The sequence below is a fragment of the Doryrhamphus excisus genome, linkage group LG18, assembly GCF_037039965.1.
Source record: "Doryrhamphus excisus strain RoL-2023G ecotype Guam linkage group LG18, RoL_Dexc_Guam_v1.1, whole genome shotgun sequence".
Classification (NCBI taxonomy): Eukaryota; Metazoa; Chordata; class Actinopteri; order Syngnathiformes; family Syngnathidae; genus Doryrhamphus; species Doryrhamphus excisus.
This window is the reverse complement of record NC_136374.1, coordinates 10,424,439-10,451,303: the sequence shown is the minus strand read 5'-3', so window position 1 is coordinate 10,451,303 and position 26,865 is coordinate 10,424,439. Positions and strand designations below refer to the sequence as shown.

Below are 26,865 nucleotides of genomic sequence, written 5' to 3'. Positions count from 1 at the left end.
TTCTTCCCTTTTTCAATTTAAATAAAATACTTCAATAGATTTCAACTTTTATTCAACGTTAGGCAGAGAATTATTAGAGCTTTTTACACAAAGCAACAAAAAAAAAAAAAAAAAAACAAATGAAGAGACCTTGCATCTACAATGCAAGATCAGAGAGAAGGATGACTCAATGAATGTGTTTGGCAATGAATGGATGAACGACAGATTAAAAAATAATAATGCAACATAAAGAAAGTCGTGCAGATGTTTCTCACACATTCATTCAGCTCAGTCAAGTCAGCGATGCTAGCAGGCTAAGCGCTAAAAGACTCCTATCGTATTTCCTCAAATAGCTGAAACTAAATAACTTTGTTAGAGAAGGAGACTTTTATTGAAAGCAAAATATTTTATTATGTTCTGAATTTAGTTTTTTTTAACCAAGGTAAATATGGAGTCTTGAAGAGAGTTATTTTATACATAAAATAACCCTAACCCATAAATAAAAATATACTATGTAATGTTATACATAACTGTTGAACAAAAAGCATCTAGCTCACAATTTATTTTTTTTATTTATTGAATAAAAAAGCTTCAGATAAAAAACAGAAACATGCTTTTTGACAAACAATTTTTATGCATATTGCTTTGTGTTCAAGTTAATTATTAAACCAGTGTGTAGTTCAAATTTAGCCTCATCATTTCATTCAGATGATTTTATAAATTGTTTTAATATTTGTTTTTAATTAACATTCAATCAGCTGCACTAATAAAAAATAGCAGGGTATAATCATGTAAAAGGTTACTGCGACTCAGTAGAAAAGGAGGGTTTAAATTGAGGCGAGGCATTAATTTTTCATATTAGTGCGTTGTCTGCATTTTGAGGAAATACAATATTTGTATAGGGCGAATCTTTATGCCTAAATGTGCATTTTTCAGCTTAGTCAGTGGTTATTTTCTGTTCTAAACGCTTGCAGCCCACAGTGTCATATGATATAACTTATCTCCTATTTTTTATGTCACTTTGAAAAATATAAATGAAAGGGTTGCATGTTTTTCTTGTATGAAAACAAATTGCCATGTATCCAAAAGAAGTAAAAAAATTAAAAAAAAAAAGAGTTTAAAGCCAGCAAGGTCATGTGAAATGGGCTGTGTCGGACAAAAAGCATGATAAATGTAAAAATAAACATAAGAGTAAAAACACTCCTATTTATACATAAACAGCAGTCCTTCAAGTCTCAAGTTGTAAAAGAACAAAACGTAAAGACAATTTGAAGATAATACAGCATGTGTACACATTGAGTGATAATAACCCCACATACTGTATATATTTATGCATGTAAACGTATATACATATGCATACATATACATCTATAAATATATATATAATTTACATACATACAATTTGAGGATAATATACTATACATTTCATGGAGGAGCATTCTCTTTTAGGCTATGGCACACACACACAAACACACACACACGCACACACGCACACACACACACGCAGCATCACCAGTCGGCATCCTCCTCTATGTAATAATCAGGTGTGGCAGTACCATCAAACAGGCCCGGGTCCAGTGACTTGCGCTGCTTCCCGCGGGCAAACACGCGTGACAGGGAGCCCAAAGTCATCTTCTCCTTCTTCTTCTTACGCTTTTGGTCCTCCAAGTCCTCCATCGACTACGGCACACACAGACACACACAGAGGAGAGAAGACACTTAGGGTACAGCTAGTATACAGATAGTGTGTATACAGCTAGTATACAGCTATGTACAGCTAGTATACAGCTATGTACAGCTAGTATACAGCTAGTGTACAGCTATGTACAGCTAGTATACAGCTAGTATACAGATAGTGTGTATACAGCTAGTGTACAGCTATGTACAGCTAGTATACAGCTAGTGTACAGCTATGTACAGCTAGTATACAGATAGTGTGTATACAGCTAGTGTACAGCTATGTACAGCTAGTATACAGCTAGTGTACAGCTATGTACAGCTAGTATACAGCTATGTACAGCTAGTATACAGGTATTATACAGCTAGTGTACAGCTAGTATACCGCTAGTACACAGCTAGTGTACAGCTACTGTACAGCTAGTTTACGGCTAGTATACAGCTAATGTACAGCTAGTATAGAGCTAGTGTACAGCTATGTACAGCTAGTATACGGCTAGTGTACAGCTAGTGTACAGCTATGTACAGCTATGTACAGCTATGTACAACTAGTACACAGCTAGTATACGGCTAGTGTACAGCTATGTACAGCTAGTATACATCTAGTATACAGCTAGTGTACAGCTAGTGTACAGCTAGTATACCGCTAGTACACAGCTAGTGTACAGCTACTGTACAGCTAGTTTACGGCTAGTATACAGCTAGTGTACAGCTAGTATACGTAGAGCTAGTGTACAGCTATGTACAGCTATGTACAGCTAGTATAGAGCTAATTTACAACTAGTATACAGCTAGTGTACAGCTATGTACAGCTAGTATACAGCTATGTACAGCTAGTGTACAGCTAGTGTACAGCTAGTATACAACTAGTGTACAGCAAGTGTACAGCAAGTGTACAGCTAGTGTACAGCTAATGTACAGGTAGTATACAGCTAGTGTACAGCTAGTATACAGCTAGTATACAGCTAGTGTACAGCTAGTGTACAGCTATGTACAGCTAGTATACAGCTAGTGTACAGCTAGTATACAGCTAGTGTACAGCTATGTACAGCTATGTACAGCTAGTATATGGCTAGTGTACAGCTATGTACAGCTAGTATACAGCTAGTGTACAGCTATGTACAGCTATGTACAGCTAGTATATGGCTAGTGTACAGCTATGTACAGCTAGTATACAGCTAGTGTACAGCTAGTATACAGCTAGTGTACAGCTAGTATACAGCTACTGTACAGCTATGTACAGCTATGTACAGCTAGTATATGGCTAGTGTACAGCCAGCGTACAGCTAGTATACAGCAAGTGTACAGCTAGTATACAGCTAGTGTACAGCTAGTATACAGCTAGTGTACACTAGCTAGTGTACGCTAGTGTACATGTTTGTCTATATGTGCCCTGTGACTGGCTGGCGACCTGAAGACAGCTAGGATAGGCTCCAGCACCCCCGCAACCCTTGTGAGGATAAGTGGTAGAAAATGAATGAATGAATGAATACACCTAGTCTTCTTCATGCTAGCTCTGTGCAAGGAAGCAGCTAGCCCAACAGTATAAGACCCCCACCAACACCAAGAAAGCGAAGAGCAGCACAGACACACACTTGAAGATGATGATGGTGATTAATTGTACGCAGCTCTTACATTGCAAAGAGAGTGAGTCCGGTGGCGAGGGGAGTTGATGTCGCTGGGCGTGGACGAGCGGTCCCCGTCTGCGGCCGAGGCGTCCGAGATGACGGACGGCTGGCGCGAGTGGCAGGGGCTGATCCTGACCACAGCTACAGGGTTCCACACACACCAAGACACACAAGCAGACACACATTGAGCCAGGAACCCATAATTAGTATTAGAAACTTGGAAGAATCCCGTTTGTTAGTCAGTTTGAAAATGAAACAGCAAGGAGGCCACAGCAAAATATGGACACTTCATCAGATACACCTCTATCTATAATCTCGTACAACTCCAATAACAAACATAGTCTACATCTAACAGTAATGGAGCCGTAAAGGTGTACCTAATGAAGTGTCTTGATAGAGAGACGAGCGGGCATATAAGACCAGCTACCTTGTCTGTCTGCCGTGTGCCCGTGGTAGAGCGTTTGCTGACTCTGCCGGATGGCGGCAGTCAGCGGCAGGTCGGCCTGCATCACCCACTCCTGGCTGCCGTTCACCACGGGCTCAGTGGCGGACGCTAAGGAGTGGCGCTTCGGTACGTCTTTAGTCAGCGTGGCCAGAGACTGCTTGGCCTGAGAGAAGAAGAAAACAACACAATTGTCTTATATACCTTATGTACACAGAGTACATGACTGTCATAGCTCTATACAGTAAACTCTATAATCCCTCATTTGTCATGTTGACCGTGATATAGGGAACTTTATTTTCCTTATTTATCAATCAAATATTTTCATAGTTAGAACATAGAAAATCTGCAAACCACACAAGATTGAAGCCGCGAAATTCAAAATGCAAAGTAGCAAGGAATTACTGTATCCCACCATGTCAAATTATTAATACTAATAATACTAATAATAGTATTACTCATCATGTTTTTTATTAATTAAATTTATTTAATTAATAAATTTAAATTTTTATTAATTTACTTAATTTTTGGTTGTGGTTTGCAGTAAATAAAAACTTGTCTCTAATATTTTTATTGTTTCTATTTTTGTATTTTTTATGTATTTATTTATTTATTTAGACTGCACTTGAATTAAATTGAATAATATACATAATATTACAATTATGTATATATATTATTATATATATAATATATATTTTTATATTTGTATATTATAATATATATTTTAAAAAATTTTAAATAAGCGCTTTAATTTATTAAGGTATTATTTTTATGATTGAATTGTAATTTGATATAATTGATTCTTATTTATTATGTCAGTTATTGTCCAAAACACCTCATACTGTCGGCAAATTGCATGTTTTTTCCACGTTAATCTAATTAAAAACACAAATAAGAAGAAGTAGAATGACATTTGTGGATTTATTTTCACATGTTAATGTTTCTTTTTTTATAAAAGCATTTATAAAAGCATTGTATTTCTCTTAATATCACAATCCTAGTATTTAATTTCATTAATTATTATATTATATTATATTATTATATTATTCGTGTCATGTATATTTTATTGAATGATTTGATGTCACATGATTGGCTGGCGACCAGTACCACGGTGGGATAGGCTCCAGCTTATTTCAACATAGAAATCACCCTCGTTGGTTTTCACAGAGCGAGGAGAAGGGTTACACTAAGATTAAAAACTATTTTAATGGCATTAATAAGAGTTCAGTTTAAACCCACCATGGTGAGCTCAGCCTCCAGCTCCTTGATCCTGTTCTCCTTCATGTCCAGCTGAGAGCGCAGGATGTTGGCCTGCTCTGTAGCCTCTTTGGTCTGCCTCCTCAGGTCCCACTTCTCCCTCTCCAGCACGTCCTTCTCCTTGGCCAGGACCTTCACCGCGTCCTCGCTCTCCTAGAAAGAACAAACAAAGCAGACGATCAATGGAGGGCCCGTTGGCTAGCAATGTTATTATAAACACACTGAAAGAAAAAGTGGGCTTGTTGCGTCACCTTTCGATGCTGGTCGTAGTTACGGATGAATTCTCGGAGCTGATCCTCTCTGCTCTCCAGTGTGGTGTATAGCTGCTGCATCTGACTCACCAGGTCGCCTTTCTCTCCTTTTAGACGCTTACGGTCAGCTTTCATTGCTACAATGTACATGCATAGATGTCAGAAGTCCTCATTATTATACAGAATACATTTAAAGCTTGCTTTTACCTGTATAAAAACTTATTGACCATGGGAAAATGTGACTCTCAGCACGAGACCAGGTGAGAACACTATCACTAAGGCCCCAAAAGTACATGCTTTAAAGAAAAACTAGATGGTAAGTGCAGCACAGAGCCTCAAAGTGGGCACTGCGAACAGTCCCAAAGAAAAGAACCATTCAACTACTGGATTTTTCTGGCAAACATACAAAATGAACTAATTTCTATGTCGACTCTCCACCTTGTAAAAACCGCACCTCACGTGAAGTACGCCGCGGTCAGCATTCCTTTCCTGTCAAGTGTTCACCTTCCATTCATATTTCAGCCTCCACATTCCAAAGCTGTTAAGTTATACAACACATTTGGCCGGCGCACCGCTCATCATCATCAACACTTTTGCCTAACTGGATGGAAACTGTGCCATGTCGCATAATGTCTTAGCTTGTTTTATCCTGTCCTGAAAACACTTCTAATACGGGTTAATTGCTGTGCGCATCAATATGGCGTATGAATATTTACAAGCTAGGCTTCCAACTGTAGCCACCGAGGGGTGCTGGAGCCTATCCCAGCTGTCTTCGGGCGAGAGGCGGGGTACACCCTGGACTGGTCGCCAGCCAATCACAGGGCACATATAGACAAACAACCATTCACACTCACATTCATACCTATGGACAATTTGGAGTCGCCAATTAACATGCAAACTTCACAGAGATGGTCGAGGGTGGAATTGAACCCGGGTCTCCTAGCTGTGAGGTCTGCGTGCTAACCACACAACCGCCGTCTGTGTGCAATGCAATGTTGAAAGCAATTGTCAGTATCCCATAAATACTCCACACATACATACAGGATGCTGTGTTACTGTGTGAAAGTGCACTAAGTTGTGGAAACATCCAGCTTTGCCAAGGTCTGTGTGATAGGCACCGGTGGACAAATGCCAGATTACCTTTTTGTCCCTTGTGGCTGTTCTGTATAAACTGCATCGTTCCTGGGTTGGCATTAAACCCAGACATTTCGTAAGTATCAAAGCCGTAACAGTGCCTGTGTGCAATGCTAGGAGCAACACTCACTTCTCCTTCTCTGTTGTGTTGAAAGTAATTGTCGCTGTCCTAGAAGTAATCTAGTATCTAGTAATCCGATTGCTGTGTCAGTGTGGGAAAGTGCACATGCGACAATATCCCAACTTTGCCAGTTGCTGTGTAAAAGGCACGGGTGGATAAATGCCAGCTTTATGGTTAAGGCTCTGATGCTGCGATTTTACAGGACATCTGTGTCTAAAGGCTTTCTTTTACGTCTTTTTTCAATGTCAGCTTTCTGCATGAACAGTATTGTTGCTGTACAATTTTCCACCTTCATAGCCGTAACAGAGGCAGGACCTTTGCAGGGTGTATTACGGCGGGACCCTTGCAGGGTGTAGGAATATGCTGTGAAATATAAGACCTGACACTCCCTTTTTCGTCCCAATTGTCACTGTCATCAAGTGCACAAAAGGCTCAGGAAAAGTTGGAAACAAAGTTAGCATACTGACCCTGTAAGGCTTCCTTGGCACGGTCCAACTCCTGTTCCTTGTCGCCCAGCTGCACCCGGAGCTCAGCGGCAGAGAGCAGGCCGGCGGTGGTGCCTTCTCCTCCTTGGGACTCATCCTGCAGGTCTTTACCCAGCATCTCCTTCATTTGCCTCAGCAGCTGGACCTCCTCCTGAAGCTGGGCCACCTCCTCGTGTAACAACACTATTGGACAGACACACAGAGACACACTATTTAAAGAACACTGGCTTTTCTTGGGCAGCGGAGTCTTGGAAGCTGGAGTCTATCCTAGTGACACAATGTCATACGCTTTAAAAACAATTTTGGTATGTTTCATTTTTAGCATCAAAAATGCAGAGGAGTGATCATCTTGGCCACGAACATACATTACATCATCGGTTTAACAGAGCTCCAGGACAAGAGTCAAGACTCAAAGACTGTCTATATAACAGGAGTGTTGCCTCTGGTGCTGATTTTTTAAGTACTACAGTTTTTTGCTGTTCATTCATTCATACATTTTCGACCGCTTATCCACACGAGGGTTGCAGGGGGTGCTGGAGCCTCAGCTGTCTTCTGGCGAGAGGCGGGGTACACCCTGGACTGGTCGCCAGCCAATCACATGGCACATATAGACAAACAACCATTCACACTCACATTCATACCTTAAGCCAACTATGTGCAAGTACTAGCCACATATTGGAATCTAAGCAGTAAGCGCAGGGAGCAAAAACGGTGGTACTTGCTGAGCAACATATTTTTAAGGTGGTACTTGTAAAAAGTTTGTCGATAGATAAGCAGCACATGTACTGCATGCTTTTTGCTGTACACGCCCAACCCTCAGGTGAAACTGTCAAACACAAGCAGCAGGACACAAGACCTGGTGGTGGGCATGTTTGAGGAGAAGCACTGTTAAAAACTGCATATTGTTTATAAAACTGTACTTGATTTTGGACCTCATTCAGTCACATATGGACATTTTGCAGCCAAGTGTACATGAAAAGGCTCTTAAACAAATGAAATGTAACATAATGTTTACTTTGTGGCCCATATAGAGGAGATATTCTACCATTAGGTGATTTGTTATTCTTGCTATCAATATTCCAATCAGTGTTATTGGACAATGGAGGCTTAGCTTCAACGACCAACAGCGCCTTGAGCAGCAGCTGCTTCCAAGAGAGGGGGGGGGGGGGGGGGGGGCTGCCCGGGCTGGTTTTACGGCTTCAGCCTGTATGAAACAAAATGTTACTATTCAAATTCTAACAGCGATAAAAAAAAAAAAAAAAAAAGTGTTTCATCCGGTGATAGCTTTCACTGAGACGCCTTACAAGCTCTCCACAGCGGGAAGCAGTTCTAATCGCTGGGATTAGTCTCCTTTTGTCAGTTTGAACAACGATCTGTAAACATGAGGGAGCACTACCGCCATACTTCCTTTTGCTGGCTGCTGCAAAAAAGTCAATCAAAGATCCTCTATATAAGAGGAGTGCTTTGATGTTTTGTACTGCAACATTGCTCGTCACAGATTCTCTATATGACACAAATGTTCGCCTTTTGGTAAGGAAGTACTGCAAAAACTATACTCAAAGAGTTCTGCTGTTTCTGTTACAAAAGGCCAAACAGATAACATAAATCTACGGTAGAAATTCCCGAAGCCCACAAACCCTGCCGATTCTTTCTTGATATACTATAAGAGTCGGGCAATCAACCACGGCCTGTATCTTAGCCCAGATCAGCCTGTTGTTGTCCTTCCTCCACAATGAACTCTAGAAAAGAATTGAAGTGAAAAGCATATTTCTTGGCCTAACAAATATCACAAAGTCACTAAGCACCATTCATGCTGCCTACGTTCGTGAAGACAAGAGGGGGAAATCTGAATGTTGTTTAAGTACAAAACGACCTCACATATCATGTGACACGTTATTCATCAAAATGTGAAACACTGCGGAGGCGTTAGTGAGGCCCAAAGACAAATCTAGATTCTCAAAATGCCCCATAGGGGTGTTAAAAGCAGACTTCCACTCATCTGCTTTGGTATGCCTTACGAAGGTCCAATTTGGACATAAACTACAGCGTTATGTCACTGAGATCAAGGTAATCAATGCAAGTTCTTAACGAACACTTCTTTTTATCGACAAAGAAAAAAAGTGCCTAATAGTGGGGAGGAAGGACAAATTGGAAATGTTAAACAGTCGGGAGGTTGGTAACTTAGTTGTACGGCCATTGGGGCGGAAGCTCTAAGGCTCTGTTCTTGCTGAATACCTGTTTAATGCCATGATGTTCTCTGGGAACTTGAGAAAGGTCAATGTGTTCAGGTGGTGATGTGTGAACAGGGCATTTATACAAGGACTGTGTACTTTTAGCCAAGTAATGCCTAGGACAAGAGGTGCAGACCATGACGGAACTTGAAAAACATCTTAGCCTTTCAAAATGGTTACCGGATACACTTAGGGTTTCGGTTTAGTGGGAACGAATGAACGAATTACTTGCAAGCCAAAAAAGTCAGAATCCAAAAAACAATAATCTAAGACCACTAATGTCTTTCCAGTTCCCCACCCATGCTGACCTTGCAGTTGAAGTCGCACTGGCGACTCCAACTTAATGGCGTAGCTCCTCAAGTGACACAGTTTCCTCATTGCGAGTTCCTCCTTCCTGTTAGGGTTCATCCTGGCTTGAAATATACTACAGAGGGCTTTTGTGTTCCAGCCACTATCAGCTGCCAGAATGCAGAAGTTGATAGAGCGGTCTGCTATGGAAGCCTTGTCTCGGTGCAGAACTGGGGACGGGGCGATTAAACACCCTACAGAACTCTAATAAAAAGTCTGATAAAGTGTCATGTGGCTCTGGTTGGCTCTCCAAAACAGCTAGTGCCCAATCAGACACTCTCTCAGACAGCAGCCTGACTATAAATGCTCTGCAGTTCCGGTAGATGAGTGGTTAACAATGGTGGATTTGGGATTTTGGGCAGTTGTGTGCATACCTTGTTGGGTGAGGAATAATGGGTTCCTTTGAGGAGTGAGAAGAGGGCAACAGCTATTGTCAGGGTACAACTATGATGTTAGCATGTGGGGCTGTCTCGCTGGGCTGAGGTGCTAACCCACGTTGGTGAAGATGGACCGGAGAATGGTGGAGATGCTAATTTTCTTCCTGTGTGCCTTGTGGGCAGCATGCATGAGACTACACGAGATCTGTTTCCAATTGTTCCATTTCTGACAGTCAGGTATAAGGACCCTAAAAGCCAGACAAGGTTCCAGTCCAGTCAAAAAAAAAACCCAAATAAACAGTCTGTAATGAAAGCCGTCAAGCGGGAAAGTACCAATAGAAATAAAAAAATCTACTCAACAAAAATCAGATTGACAACCTCGAGTTAATTCATGCCAGCCCACTGCCATTTACCACACACATCAAACAGCAGAGTAATAATCTTGTCTCTGAAAAACAAAGTCCAGGCTCATACTGGTGGATAGTGGGGGTGGGGTCTGTATTCATTTAGTGCTTTTAATTTGATGTTGGGCTGCACGGCGGCCGAGTGGTTAGCGCGCAGACCTCACAGCTAGGAGACCCGAGTTCAAGCCCACCCTGAGTGTGGAGTTTGTACAGTTTTTTTACATCAAAATAACTACCTATTTTAAAATATAACACCATTAACTATTTACAATTTTCACATTTGAAACAGGCTGCACGGCGGTCAAGTGGTTAGCGTGCAGACCTCACAGCTAGGAGACCAGGGTTCAATCCCACCCTCGGTCATCTCTGTGTGGAGTTTGCACGTTCTCCCCGTGCATGCGTGGGTTTCCTGTGCATGCGTGGGTTTTCTCCGGGTTAATTGGCGACTCCAAATTGTCCATAGGTATGAATTTGAGAGTGAATGGTTGTTTGTCTATATGTGCTCTGTGATTGGCTGGCAACCAGTCCAGGGTGTACCCCGCCTCTCGTCAGAAAACAGCTGGGATAGGCTCCAGCACCCCCTGCAACCCTCATGAGGATAAGCAGTAGAAATTGAATGAATTTGATGTTGTTCCTGTTTCACTTTTACACAAATTAGATAGCTATAATATTCTGCTGTTTTTAGGAACATACTGCAAAATATGCAGCCTGCTGTGGTAAGTAAGTGTGTCACTCACTGTTTTAGTCTGTTTGAAATGGCAAAAATGCTACTTCTTCCAGTAGCACCATCGAAACATAGAAAGTTTCCTGTCAATTACTACGTGGTTAAGAACAAATAACCTGCCAACATATGGAGACGCCTTGAAGCAGTGTTGAACCAAATGGCATCAAAGCAATAAGCCAAATGTTCTGCTTCGGTGAAGAAAGCTGGAAACCGACTAATGCAGGCAATTAGCTGATAAGAAAGCAGCTTCATCAAACAAAACCAAACCAAGGCTTTAAACTGCATTGATAAGAAAACACATTCAGGACTAGGACGCTGCTAACTTGTAAAAAAAATATTCATTTTGTTTGTTATATAAGCGTGTAGCTGCAATGCCGGTTACTATGTTGACTCCACACACACACACACACGCACGCACGCACGCACACACACACGCACCTGAGGGACTGCAAGCTTGTTAACAACCTGTATTTGAAAATAAATACAAAGTAAAAAGGACTATTATAGACAAATAAGCAGAAAGTGGAGGCAGGACTAATGGGCTCCCCTTAACACCAGTGGTGGACAAAGTACTAAAGTATGTTACTTTCCTGAAACTGTACTCCAATGCAGGTTTACAAATCTACTGAAGTAAAAGTAAATTGTACCCAGAATATAAATTCCGAAAGAGGATGAGTTAAAAAAAGAAAAATGTGATACAAATCTCAATCCAGTGGCTTTACACTTTCTTGAATTAAAGTGCACAAATCAAATAGCAACATTATACTGCATAATACTGCAACATGTTTAGAATATGTAGTAAAAGTCCAAAATTACAATTCATCTGTAGGACCGTTTACAGTAAGTACTGCTGTTTTGATCACAACAGATTTTCAAGACGTATAACTCTTTAAAGTGCGGCACGGCGGGCGAGTGGTTAGCGCGCAGACCTCACAGCTAGGAGACCAGGGTTCGATTCCACCCTCCACCCTTCCACCCATCTCTGTGTGGAGTTTGCATGTTCTCTCCGTGCATGCGTGGGTTTTCTCCGGGTACTCCGGTTTCCTCCCACATTCCAAAAACATGCTAGGTTAATTGATGACTCCAAATTGTCCATAGGTATGAATGTGAGTGTGAATGGTTGTTTGTCTATATGTGCCCTGTGATTGGCTGGCAACCAGTCCAGACCAGTCCCCGCCTTTCGCCCGAAAACAGCTGGGATAGGCTCCAGCACCCCTCGTGAGGAAAAGCGGTAGAAAATGAATGAATGAACTCTTTAAAGTGTGAATAAAAGTGTCTATGAAGCCTGTACGTTTTTATGAACATACAATAAACACTGTATTTAAGACAGAAGAGACAGAAGAGACAGAAGAGCACCCTCTCAAAGGCAAGAACGCACTGCTGTTTTTGTATTGCAAAATATACAGTAAAAAAAAAAATTACTTCTGTTTTTAAAAGTTTGCTGCAAAACCGCTAGGCAAAGATCCTATATATGACAAGCACGCTCTGTAGTTAAGGGTGCGCTAAACTGTTTTAGAAAGGGCACAATGTCATAAAAATCTAAATATTAAGTCAAAGACTCAATACGAAGCTGTACAATCTAATACAAGACTCAAAAAAATTAAAAATACAAGAATACAAAAAATTGTGCCTTTTCAAACATGAAAGAACGATACAATATTACAAACACCTCTCATTATGAATCAATGCAGCAAGCATAACAAGCACAATATAAATACGTAATTAAATGAATACCTCTGTGACAGTGGCTATCAAACCTGAGCTTCTGGTTAATTTGGGCATTTTTCAAAGCAACTCAATCCTGCAATGGATCTGTGTGCGCTTATTTACAGTTAGCACTAATGAATTGCCTGTGGCTTTTGCGTTACCACCGAGGTCAATACGAGGATACTGAGTGCAGATAGCTGTAATTGATTCACATGTTTATCATGTGCGTGCTGGGCCCGTTGCCAAGGACGCACCATTGGGGACCGTGAGAACCCCCACACCGGCCCCCCGGACAACAGATATAAATCTCATAAAACTGTCAAGGCAAGAGCAGCAGTATCACTATCACTTCATTCACGTTGTTGATGCAACAGGAATGCTATTAAATATATCTGCGCCTGAAAGACAATTTGGAGGATTTATGCAGGCATACACTGAATGCTGAGTAGAGTTATATTTAGCTACTTCTGATAGCATTTAGTACTCTCTTACAAAAATAAATAAAAACAACAGAAAGAGCTGCTTTAATGTAAGAAGCCTCCAACAGGCAACTCATCTTATTATACACACAAGTAGGAAACAAAGCATTACATCTGAACAAAAGCCCACTAAAAGCATGCTTAATAATCCATAATTTATCTATATATATATATATGCGACCACATCTGCCGCTTATTGTGTATTAAAGCAAAGCATGTGATCAAACTATGCGAGCATGCTTATGCCTGCTCCTATCTCCTATTCTACATACCGCCACGGCCATGCTTACATTCTGCTGTGCAAGATTACCAGATAAGCACGCTGTCCATAGAACATGTCCAATCCGGGTCGGCTTTGAATGTGACTTCGACAACAACAATGCATCTGTCTGATATATTGTCCGATGCCTTTCCAACATTACTTGGTCATATTGAAGAGTCAGAAGCACAAGCTGTGAGTAACCATTTATCAGTGTCCTAACTGTGTTTGTTTTGTGTATGAATATGAGAGCGTCTTACCTGCATGCATGCAAATTACAAGCACTGTCTGGAGCTGCGAATAGAGTCTGTGGATCTACCTGACTTTTTTTTAAACATGAGTAGTCCTGAAAAAAATGTGTAAAGACCACAGTTCCACTACCGATGTTGTGCCAATGTTGTCTGCACTCAATAAACGACCTACTATGTTACCAATACAGCCAGTACCTCATGAGCTACTAGTAGCTCCTAACCACTTTTCAAGCAGCTCTCCAAATGGTTTATTCAAAATTAGAAAGTGGGTTTCGGCAGTAGTCCGGAAGTCCTCAGGAGTGTGACCAATCACAATGGAGTGCGCGTGCCCGGAGGCAGGCCGTGGGTGGAATAAATTAAAACAAATCACTGTGGAAAACCAAAAATCTGTAATAGGTGAAGATTCTGGAAGCTCTAGAAAGCTTTCTGTACAGGTTATCATGTGTAGCTGCTCTATAGGAGTCCACTTTTTTCTGCCTATACAGATCTAGTTTGTGGGGGCAGCAGTCTCACTAGGAAAACCCAGACTTCCCAACCTTCAGGCACCCCTTCCAGTTCCCTGGCTTTGGGACATAATCCCTCCAGCATGTCCGACATGGGGATGCACGGAACTACTCACCGGGGGGCAGCCACCTTAACTGGCTCCTCTCGATCTGAAGGAGCAGCGGTTCTACTCTGAGCTCCTCCCGGATGAGAACTTTGGCTTCAGCTTTCTCTCACTCATGAAAAAGAACCCAAGATACTACCCTTGAGAACCTCTGACTAAGATTTCCTGATGTAACAGGGTCAATGAAGTCCTGGTATTCCAGTATACTGTATGTTATTGTTGTTATATAATCAGACACAAAATATGTTTAAATAATACCTGAAAGGTGTTCATGTTAGGTTAATTGGAGACTCCAAATTTGTCTATATGTGCCCTGTGATTGGCTGGCGACCAGTCCAGGGTGTACGCCGCCTCTCACCCAAAATCAGCTGGAATAGGCTCCAGCATGCCCCCGAGACCCTAATGTAGAAAAGTAGTATAAAAAATGAATGGATGGACGCATTCATGTTATGTTACGTCAATACTGTATGTGCAACATCTGTCATTTGCCCCAATTAATGTGACTTACATAGGCTCTTACGTAGGTTTAGGCCATGCCTTTCTACGTGTCTTTTGTTGGTGAACTCCTTGTAAGAGGTGGGCACCCATATGGCTCCAGAATTTTGTGTTTTAATTTAGAACTTTATTTAGTGATGCAATTATTTTGTGTCATTATGATCTGTGAAGGGTTCACGCTATTCTACCACATATTGACTGCATCATTGTGTTTTTGTTAACTTTATCAGGTGTGCTATTTTTGTAAAAGTGCAGCTCCTGCACCTGTTCAAATCCTGAGGTACTGTCCCAGACGTCCACACAATGTTGAACAATGTTGAACAAGACACACAACATCCAAAGCCTTGATTAATTAAAATTCAAAACTCATCGACCTGTAGAGTTCTGAGGGTTTTAAGACTACCTGTTCGTGTCCTCAAACTCCGCTCTTCCTCTACGGAAGGTATGTCAGTGGGATTTAGAACTCAAAAGTATTCCTCCCAGCACCCGATTATGTCATCAGTTGAGGTCCACACCGTATACAGTGTGAACAGGGTACTACATCCGCTTTCTAAGGCGCTAGATGGGAACCTCTTCTTCAGCTTGATGGCCCCCCAGTTGTGTCCACCATCGGGACACAACTGATACCAACCACCTTGCAACCACAGGCATGTAATACGGCCAATTCGGACTCAATATCCTCTCCACCAAAGAACGAACGAAGAGACCCTGCCAAACGTTCCCAGCACACCCTCACTTTACGCTTGGACCTGCCAGGTCTGTCTGGCATCCAGTTGACAGCTCTGCCCTTCTCTTCAACCGTTTGTGTAAAACATGTGGACGCAAGTCTGATGATAAGACTGCAGATTTGATCATAGACTTGCAACTAAGGGTGCCAGGTACAATAGTTATACAATATACACAGTATTTATGTAAATATTTGATTTAAAATATATATACAAAATATTTGAATGAGGTTCAGTTTAAGATTAAAAGCTAAATATTAATAGACCCAGCGGACCCCAAATAAAACAATTATAATGATTTTCAATCATCATATAGAATCACATTGTGTGATGATGTCATCATTGTTGAAGTTACACTATCATATAACTTCATCAATAGACATTACATACAAAATGAATGCAGTTACACCTGGAATCTAATGGAGCCATTGAACTTGAATATGCTCGACTCTCAGCTTGGCTTTTATGACCGCCAAAGTCCCGCCAACACACACACACACGCACTCACAAGCGTCTTTCTGGACCTTGTGTGCATACGTCACTCACCAGCCTTCCTTTCCTCCCTGTCAGATGGCCTCATGGCCTCGTGGGCCTTGGCTCGGCTCGGCTCCACTGTCAGATCTGGTGTGAGCTCTCATAGCAGGTGGAAAGCAAAAACAAATAAAACCACACACATGCACACACCGGCCGGCGCGTTCAACACAACACGGCACAAGCACCTGTATGAGTGTGAACACCACAGAGGCCCCGCCCCTGGAAAGACAAGCTAACCAGGAAGTAGTTGTCCCCTGAGAAAGACACTCTTGTTGTTTGAAAGGACACACCCAGAGGACCGGGAGGGGGAGGGTGAAGTGTATTTGCCTCAGGTGTGGACAACAAGACAGGTGAGTCAGAAGAACGCTTACACCCCCTGATGGACAACAACAGACTGCAGCCTTCTAATATCATCTACAAATATTCATTCATTCATTTTCTACAGCTTATCCTCACAAGGGTCGCGGAGAGTGCTGGAGCCTATCCCAGCTGTCTTTGGGAGAGGTGGGGTACACCCTAGACTGGTCGCCAACCAATCACAGGGCACATATAGACAAACAACCATTCACACTCACATTCATAAATATGGACAATTTGGAGTCGCTAATTAACCTAGCATGTTTTTGGAATGTGGGAGGAAACCGGAGTACCCGGAGAAAACCCACGCATGCACGGGGAGAACATGCAAACTCCTGGAATTAAACCCTGGTCTCTTAGCTGTGGGGTCTGCGCGCTAACCACTCGTCCGCCGTGCAGCCAACAAATATTAATTCATTTTTTTTATGCTACTTGTCTTTATTAATTATATGTATGCTGGAGCCTATCCCAGCTGACTTTTGGCAAGAGGCGGGGTACACCCTGGACTGGTCACCAGCCAATCACAGGGCACATATAAACCATTACCATATAACCATTCACACTCACATTCATACCTACGCACAATTCAAAGCCCCAATGAAGCTAACATGGAAGTTTTTGGAATTTCGAAGGAAGCCAGAGTACCCGGAGGAAATGTGAACATAGCAAACTCCACACAGAGATGCCCGAAGATACAAACCCATATCTTCCAGATGTCCTGACTGTGTGGCCAACACGCTAACCAACATTCTTTCATTCTACTTTGTTCTCATGGCACTTTCACTTTTCCTCATATAATTTTGAGTTTATTCTCATAAAATTGTTACAATTAAAAAAAAAAATCTTATATTGTACATTTACAATTTTTGTCATTGCATTTGGACATTTTGAGTTTGTCGCGGTTTTATCTGAATAACCTCAAAATTTTATCAAAAAAAAATATACGTGTATATATATGACTCTATTCCTGTCATATAGGCGTACAGTATTATTATAGTGCATCAGGACTATCCAGGACAACAATGGAGACAATGGACACAAAGGCTTATTGATTATGCTACAACAAATGTGCGATCAATAACCTTTGTAGAGTATGTAGACTGTCACCGCACACAAGCTTTGCTGCAAAATGTGTCATTTTTTATAATCTCCAGAAAATAAGCACTTTCACTGATGTAACTCCAGTGCAATTGGCTGTATTCATATAAAAGCAAGCAATAACCTTATTCAAAGCTCTACTATTCTCTTCTCTCTGAGGTGGACAGCCGAAAACACCTTTGAAGACACATTTGCTCCTGATGTAACTGTCGTCTCCTTTAAGTACCGTGATAAATCCCTGCACACAGTAGCTGCCGTCACCATGGTAACGCCTCTCTCTCCCCCAGCAGCGACGTACCTTTGCCCAGCGAGCAGTCAGTAGAGCCGAAGTCCATCAAGCTGGATATCTCTGCAGGGTAGCACATGTCTGTCATCACTGTCTTCTGTCTGTGATGCACTGAGGGATCTGAAAGGGGAAGTTGCTGACTTTAGAGGTGGCTATCAAAAATGCTTAGCACAACCGTTCAAGAAGTAGACCACCAGGCCCCGAAGGGCCCCACAAAAGGCCTCATGCTATTTTTCATTATACTCCATATACTTGTATGTAACACCATAAAAGGTGTTCGTTCAGATTCCAATATGGTCACAGACCTGTTCCATCCATCCATTCATTTTCTGTACCGCTTATCCTCACAAGGGTCATGGGGTCAATACATTAAATTTATGATTCATTCTAGTCCATTATTATTCATTCATTCATTCATTCATTTTCTACCGCTTATTCTCACAAGGGTCGCGGGGGTGCTGGAGCCTATCCCAGCTGTCTTCGGGCGAGAGGCAGGGTACACCCTGGACTGGTCGCCAGCCAATCACAGGGCACATATAGACAAACAACCATTCACACTCACATTCATACCTATAACCCACGCATGCACAGGGAGAACATGGAAATTCCACACAGAAATGCCCAAGCGGGGAATCGAACCAAGGACCCTGCGCGCTAACAACTTTATTTTTAGTGTATTTTTTTTCTCGTACAACTATTGTTTTATTCTCATAACATTTTGTCCTTACCTTTGGAAATACTTCAAATCATACAAAATTGAATACAAATGACTTTAATATTTTTTACTTTAATTACTAAATATTGTACATACATCTCTACTTCTGTAATTCATCACTTTCATGCAATTCTTACAACTGCATTCTTATATTGTTGTGTTTTGTTTCTAATAAAAAGATATCTTATTTCTCGTGGTGTACCGAGACACTCAGTTGACGAGACAGTACACAAGCTTGGGTCAACGAGAATAAGACGGGGCGAGATTTTAACATGATAGAAGTACAAATATAGTAAATATATGACATTTTTATCAACCGGTTCACAAGACAATATATTTTGCCATGTTTACTGTCCCTCAAGCAATATGATTATAAACATTTAGAGACCAGATGAACCACTGTTATATATCAGAACAGTAACTTCAGGAAGCAGAGAAAGATTAAAGGCACTTAGAGCGCCAACTGCAAAATATATATCAAGCTAAATGGAGGACCAGAAGAGGCCAGAGTGCCTGCTGTCTAAGATATGATGGATCTGGATGAATATTAAATATCACAAGAGCATGACAACACGTAAAATCTCTTGAACAAAAAAAAAATGACGCAGTTGGAAGTATTACATTCAATAACATTTGACATCACTACCACATTACAAGGGCCTCCTCGACAGGAAGTACCGCGACTGGAACTATAAAACCCCATTTTTCTACATTCAGTGGCATTCACAATATAATACAGAAAGACTGCAGGACGGGAAGACCAGGAAGTGGAAATCTTTTGCTACTTATATCAGAAACCTTCATTCATTCATTTTCTACCGCTTATCCTCACGAATGGGAATGGTTGTTTGTCTATATGTGCCCTGTGATTGGCTGGCCACCAGTCCAGGGTGTACCCCGCCTCCCGCCCCGAAGACAGCTGGGATAGGCTCCAGCACACCCTTGTGAGGATAAGCAGTAGAAAATGAATGAATGAATGCTGTAAACATTTCCCTATGATTGATTGGCTGGCGACCAGTCAGCTGGGATAGGCTCCAGCAGAGCCTCATGGCCCTAATGAGGATAATGCGGCATAGAAAATGGATGGATGGTTGTTGTAAACATCTCCACGCAATATCAAATAAGAAGTAAATGACGCATTTTTCAGATAATTGGATTTTGATCAGTGATTAGCTTTGTGTTTGTGTGCAGCTAATCAAAAAGCGTCAGGTTCTAACATTCCACAGAGAGCTCACTCACTTTTCCTTCTCCGCAGCATCTCTGACTCTAAATCTCCTTTATAAAGGAGAGAGAACCACCAAATCAGGCTATTGGAGCAAAAAAAGTGGCGATAAAAGTGTCAGATCATGTGTGCAGTACTGAGGTGAAATACTCACACAGAATACTTTTTTTTTCACACACCAACAAAGTGACTTTCTCATTTCTCCTGGGGGACACATTGAAATTGAGGCTGTGTGCCATATTTTTCTTTATACCACCCAAAATACACTTAAATCAAAGGGGTGGGGGGGCATTTTTACCTCCCTGGAGCTGGAAAAGTTCTTTTTTTCTAAAAAATCTCTACAAGTCTTGTGAACGTGTGCTCACAATCAATCAACACTGCCATTACATCACATTAGGATGCTGCAAGGACCCACATCAGGACCCGTGGAGACAAAAAGCCCCCTCAGGGACACATCCATTACTCCACAGGGGAGGAAGATGAGGGTGATGATGCTTCCCGCTCACAATGAACGATTTGAGAAGGAGGATGAGAGTCTGCTTTGTTCATTAGTGTCTGCACTCAAGCGCCTCATTGGTTTCAACACCTTGCATTCTCATTGAGTTTCCCACATAAAAGCTTGTTGGTGTGAACCGTTCCAGAATGCAAAGATGATACTAATAATGTCGGAAACTAAGGAACAAATCAAATATAATAAAAAATATATACTTTAAAAATACAAATCAAATAAAATAAAAAATATTTTTATAAATAATACATTCATGCATTCATTCATTTTCTACCGCTTATCCTCACGAGGGTCGCAAGGGTGCTGGAGCCTATCCCAACTGTCTTTGGGCAAGAGGCGGGGTACACCCTGGACTCGTCACCAGCCTAAATAATACATATGAAATACTAATTAATGCATATTTTATTATAATTACAGACTCTATACTGGTATATTGGTACATAAACAAATATTGTCCAACCCTAGTATATATAAATAAAAAACAAAACAAAATGTATATACAATTATAAAAAAAAATCAGAAATATTATTTAATAATAACAATGACAGCAACAGCAATAATAATAATAATAATAATAATAATAACAATAACAATAATGATAAAATAATATAATAATAATATTATATATATATTAATATATTATTAATAATAATAATAATAACAATTATTATTATTATTATTATTATTATTAATAATAATAATAATAATAATAACAATTATTATTATTATTATCGTCATTATTATTATTATTATTATTATTATTATTATTATCATTATTATCATTATTATTATCCAAATTGTCCATAGGTATGAATGTGAGTGTGAATGGTTGTTTGTCTATATGTGCCCTGTGATTGGCAGGCGGCCAGTCCAGGATGTACACCGCCTCTCGCCCGAAGACAGCTGGGATAGGCTCCAGCACCCCCGCGACCCTTGTGAGAATAAGCGGTAGAAAATGAATGAATGAATGAATGAATGAATAATAATGGACTAGAATGAATCATAAATTTAATGTATTGCAACATAAGAACGGTTCTGGCTGCTCAGTAAAATATAACCAATACAATGAATGAAATCTGAATTATGTGCATGTTTTGCCCAAGCAGATACTAACATACGTATATACATAGCATGAAAATGACCAGAGAAGCCAACATGTTTTTTTTTCCCCACTGCAGTGAATTGTAACATTGTGTGTGCAGAATGATAAAGAATAAACAAATACATCATCCATCACACTGGCAGAGTAGATGTAGGCTTTGGAGCCATTATCATTCTAGCTCAGCTGATGATAAAGCACGTCCTTCATAATAAATGTGGAGAATTAGCAACACGACTTAATCCAACATGAGCTGTTATTTCACTAACGCCGCTTCATTTCCATATCATTAAAACCATGTCAAAAGAGCAACGGTGAATTTCCAAAAAATTACACAGTTTGCTCAACAGGCAATCGATATGCAAGAGAAAGCACACCCGAACATGACATACCACATCATCTGGTGAATGCTGCGGGTCACAGCTGGTCATGGCCACCCTGGCCCCAGCCCACATGAGCCATGCTGGACCACAACAGTGAGATGAGGGCTGGATTTTCAAGGGAAGATTAAGCAGGAAAAGCTGCCTCTGGAAAAACTCCAGCTTAGAAAAAAAATGGAAAAAAGAAGCTGCCAAAGCTGCAAAAATGGTAGCAGCTGACTCGACTCAGTGTTTTGACCGGAAAATGGGAGATCACAAGCCTGGGAATGGACACATTCCAAATTATTGTACAGGACAGTTGTTTTTGTGTGGATTTAGAAGTTTAGTAAGAGGTAGAGTTAGTTGCGTGTCATCTTTTAGACATAGAAAAAAATCGCTTTTTTAGGTAATTGCATGAACACATACAGTCTGATTTCTACAATAAAAAACAAATATGGAAAACCCTCATCAAGTGCTTCGATATGATATATTACTCGGTATGGTTGTAGAAAATATGTAGGCTGTCATCGTGACCTTTGACCTTCATACTTTGAATTGGACTTGAGTTAACTCCTGAGTTAGCTTAATGAGCATCTTAAGTATTACTTTCACAAGTGTGTCCTTTTCGTTTTTTCATAGCAAGGGGAGAGAAGCGTGACGATAACCATAGAACAGGAAATGCAACGTCATAAAAGTGCTACACATGTGTCTGTACTGGCTGCTAAGTGAAACATGGTGACAATCAAATCAAGAAAAAAATACTGTTGCATTAACCTAAAAAAATAACAGCTTATTTTTAAACTTGAGGTGAGGTTAGAACAGGGGTGGGCAAACTACGGCCCGGGGGCCACATCCGGCCCGCCAAGTGTTTGAATACGGCCCGCCCAATCTTTCCAAAGTATTTCATTTAAACTCAACACAATACTCATACAACCTGGCATCATGGCCTGAGCCAACCTTTTGATGGTTTTATCAATTTTGTTTTTTGACATGGTCTGTTGTTTACAAAGTGCTCCTGAAAAAAGGGACACAAGCACATAATAATAATAATAATAATAATTATTATTATTAGATTATTATAATTATTATAATTATTATAATTATTATAATTATTATAATTATTATAATTATTATAATTATTATAATTATTATAATTATTATAATTATTATAATTATTATAATTATTATAATTATTATAATTATTATTAGAACTATTATGATTATTATAATTATTATATTAATGCTAATTATTATATTAATTATATATAATATTATTGTTATACTTGCATATTTTACATAATAATAATATAATAATTATTATTTTAATTTTATTGTAATTATTATAATATTTTATTATTTTTTAAATATTTAAATATAAATATAAAATAATAAAAATATTAATAATAATAGCAGATTGCATGACAATTTTACAGATACAATAATACTAGGTGGACTGTTACGTGTAAAATATAAAGTCTGCCCCCCGTAAATTTTGTCATATCAATGCGGCCCGCAAGTCAAAAAGTTTGCCCACCCCTGGGTTAGAACAATCCATAAACATTTCTGCATTGCAGTTTGATAGTTTGACCCTGGAATGGACTAATCTTATCTCCATGACTTCCTACTGGGGTATCTAACTGCTGACCAGCATCCACTAACAAACTTTTGAAGCTCCACTGAAGACGTTTCAAGGAGTTAAAGGGAGGGAATGAGAATGTAATAAAAGATTGAAGGGTTCCAGTGAGAAAAGGACTCATCACGCTGCAGAATACAGAGAAACACTAACGCTCCCTTTGGAGTCAGGATGAGGAGGAGGGCTGCTGAGATCTTTTATGATGTGATACGCTACACTGTGAAGCCTCGTTAGAAGGAACGTGCATATCAATAATACAACTAAAACTAGCTTGTTAGCTGCTCTTAGAGCAGGATGGTGAAACCTGCACATATTCTGTTCAAACTGAATCAGTAATGTACCACTTTTTTTGATGTCACAACATGAAAAAGATTGAAACATGCTTCACTGGTATGAAAAATACAAGTAAACCGTGCGTGTCGACAGTAAAAAACAAAAACAAAACACTAGAAATCATCCATCTTGTGCTGCTGTAGTGAGGAAGCTACAATTTTTTGTTTATTTTAATTAATGCTCACAGGGACATGATCATTTTGTCAATTGCCTTTACATTTTTTTAGACTACGACTTTTCCCTTTGGGGATTACAAATTAATATGGAAGAAAAAAAAATCTACAGTAATATATTATATATAATAAATTAAAAGAGAAACAAAGACTACTAAAATATAAAATATTTTCCTATTTCCTATTTAATATGTGAATTTACCCACTAAGGAATTAATTAAGAATTCTAACACAAGTTCCGATCCTTTCCTAAGTCTCACACACCTAAAATAAAAATTAATGTGTTCTCGCACACCTGACAAAAGAAATATGTTCATGTTAATCAAAAATTGTTTAGTTTCGATCTCCTTAAAATGATTTCTTGCACCGCGGGTGGAAAGGCCTTTGATCATCTTTTCCTGCAATGAATTAAAAATTCATTCACCTGCCATGAAAATGAGCTGGCTTCAAGGGTATATATTTTTGCACAGGAATTTAGTAAGAAATGACACAAAACTATGTTAAACAGTAATTCCACCATCTTCCATCATGGCCCAATGTAATTTTTTGCAACTAAAATCAAGATAAAAATAAAAACTCACGATCGTCTGTATTACTTTCCCTACACATTTTTTCCAGGAGGCCTTTTTGTGATGCAAATGTCCCGCACACTTGGTTCTTTCTAACACAGTTCTACAGACGTAGAACAGACCTACATATCCAGAAGTCCTCGGGAGCACTTGGGAGTGTCACCAATCACAGTAGAGAAGGCAAGGAGGGCCGAGGGTAGGGTAAATTAAACAGACTGTTTGGGTGGAAAGCAAGAAATCCATGGAAACACTGCAGGAATAGGTGCTGATTCTGGAAGATCTAGAAAGCTTTTTTACGGGTTATTGTGTTAAGCTACTCTATGGAAGTCAAGTCCACAGCTCAATACAAATTGCTGAAAATTTGCATAATAATGGGTCCCCTTTAAGGAGATTTGGGACAACACTTGATTCTTGTGAACGTGCAAAACCTAAGGGTACGGGGTAAGATAGGGGGTAAGGGGGAGAACTGGGATTCAGCCTTAGTGACATGATGATAGTATAGTGACATGATGAACTGCTTGGAGCCAAATTGTCTTACAACAAATAAAACTGAATGACCTTGTAAAGCTACACACACACACACACACACACACACACACCAGCTAGTGCGACAATAAGCGCTAAATCTTTAAGGTCATTGTCTCCCTGCTGACTCAGCTCTTTCACTACACTGCAAGGAGATCATCACTTAGTCTTCTTTAGGGGAAATTGAAAGAATGACTTCCACTGTACGGCGAAGCGTTTTGTAATCTAACATCCTCTTGGTGAAGAAGTATAAATTAGTGGCTGTGTTTCATACACTCAACAAACAAGCCACAGCACACTGCCCGTGGTCATGCATTTAACTGTAGCTCTTTTAAAAGGTTTGTGGGATTTGTTTAAAGAAAGAGTTTTGGTTTTTTTGTAAAATGGCAAAGTGATGTCATTTTACAACATGTCATTCAGCAAAATGTGAATGTGTAATTCCACCATTGCATTAGTCAACTATAGGAGACACAGGCAGACATACTGTTTAGCAGGGGTGTCCAAACGTTTTCCACTCAGGGCCAAATACTGAAGGATGAAAGGGCTACTTTGATAATTTGTAAAACAACAGGTCGCTATGCTAAGAAGTGGACATATACTGTATTTTAACAACGGTCTCAGCCTTGTGATATAAGTTAAAAGGTATGAATTTAGAATGAATAGTTCCTTTTTTTGGAACATTCCATATACATTTCAGTAGTCTACAAAAAAAATCAATAACAATAACAATAATAATAATAATAATAAATAATAATATAATAATAAAATATCGGCCAACCCTAGTTGAAATATTTGGAACATTTTTGAAAAAAACGGCAAAAATGGGGGAAGCAAAGACTGAAGTTCGTACTAATAATCTGCATTTTCACTGATATCACAACACTGAGATGGCGAGATTATTATTACATTATTATTATTTATTTAAATTATTTAAATTATTTGGGCAATTTACTGTTCACGCTGCACTTTACATTATGTTGTTCATATTTGGTGTCTATTCTATCTATTTATTCTCCACATTATTATTATTATTATATATTATTATTATTATTATTTATTATTACTTATCTTCTTTTGTGTCTGTTATTATATGGGAGCCAGGCAACGACATTTCGTTGGCAATTTCACTACTGTGTTTTTGTGCAATGACAATAAAGGGAGTCTATGTCTATTAAAAACGACACCTCTTAGCATATCTACCGCATGTGTTTGTTTACAAAATATCAAAGTTGCATCTTTTCATTTTTCAGTATGTGGCCCTTGGTGGAAAAGCTTTGGACACCCATGCTTTACTGTATGTTTACAAAATGAACTGAACTCTGACCTTAAAACTGAAGTACATACTGAACAGTGATTATGGCCTAAGTTACAATCCTCGTAATTTGCGGATTCATCAGCCGGTTGCCAGTCAGTGACAAGATTGCTAATAAATTGCTGTCACTTTGCTGTCACACCAGGACCAACACACACCAGGAGACAGTAGGAAGGTGGACACCTGTCACCCAGACAATAGCTTCCTGGATTAGTGCTCCACTGAGTGACTGATGTTGTCTCATTAGCTCAAGGAGTGACAGCACTCTTTAGCCTCCTCTTTCTCTACTTCCCTTCATCAATCAGCTCTTCTCCAAAGATCACCCCCCCCCCTCTCTCTCTCATCACCCCCCCAAAATCCCTCAACTCATCTCAGTCGTCCCCTCTTAGACTTTTTCCTGTGGCTATTAAGATTCCCCTCCAGCATCAGTGCTCCCTTGGTGATAGATAGATACTCTCTAGCCTAACACTGTCACGGTGCCTCTAATAGCCCCCGCCAGTTGGTTGCCACAAAGCCAACCGCCACCGCTGCTTCCTCGTCGGTTTTGCATGACCGACTGAC

The 26,865-nt window shown here is 40.0% G+C and overlaps 1 protein-coding gene across 6 annotated transcripts in view; it reads right to left on the bottom strand.

The window, feature by feature from the left end:
• Positions 1–35: 35 nt before the first annotated feature.
• The window catches only part of LOC131106570 (kazrin), a 79,955-nt gene continuing 53,125 nt past the window's right edge, over positions 36–26,865 (bottom strand). For 4 of the 6 annotated variants that reach the window (XM_078798424.1, XM_058055755.2, XM_058055757.2 and 1 more), the window contains 7 exons: positions 17,869–17,976; positions 6,957–7,157; positions 5,235–5,371; positions 4,966–5,136; positions 3,712–3,892; positions 3,292–3,425; positions 36–1,659 (listed from right to left, as the gene is read on the bottom strand). In XM_078798424.1, the coding sequence (XP_078654550.1) occupies positions 1,489–1,659; positions 3,292–3,425; positions 3,712–3,892; positions 4,966–5,136; positions 5,235–5,371; positions 6,957–7,157; positions 17,869–17,976 (1,103 nt within the window). In that variant the 3' untranslated portion in view covers positions 36–1,488. Of the gene's footprint in view, positions 1,660–3,291; positions 3,426–3,711; positions 3,893–4,965; positions 5,137–5,234; positions 5,372–6,956; positions 7,158–16,127; positions 16,363–17,868; positions 17,977–26,865 lie in introns of those variants that run through there. The other 2 variants (XM_058055762.2, XM_078798425.1) reach the window with 2 other exon arrangements.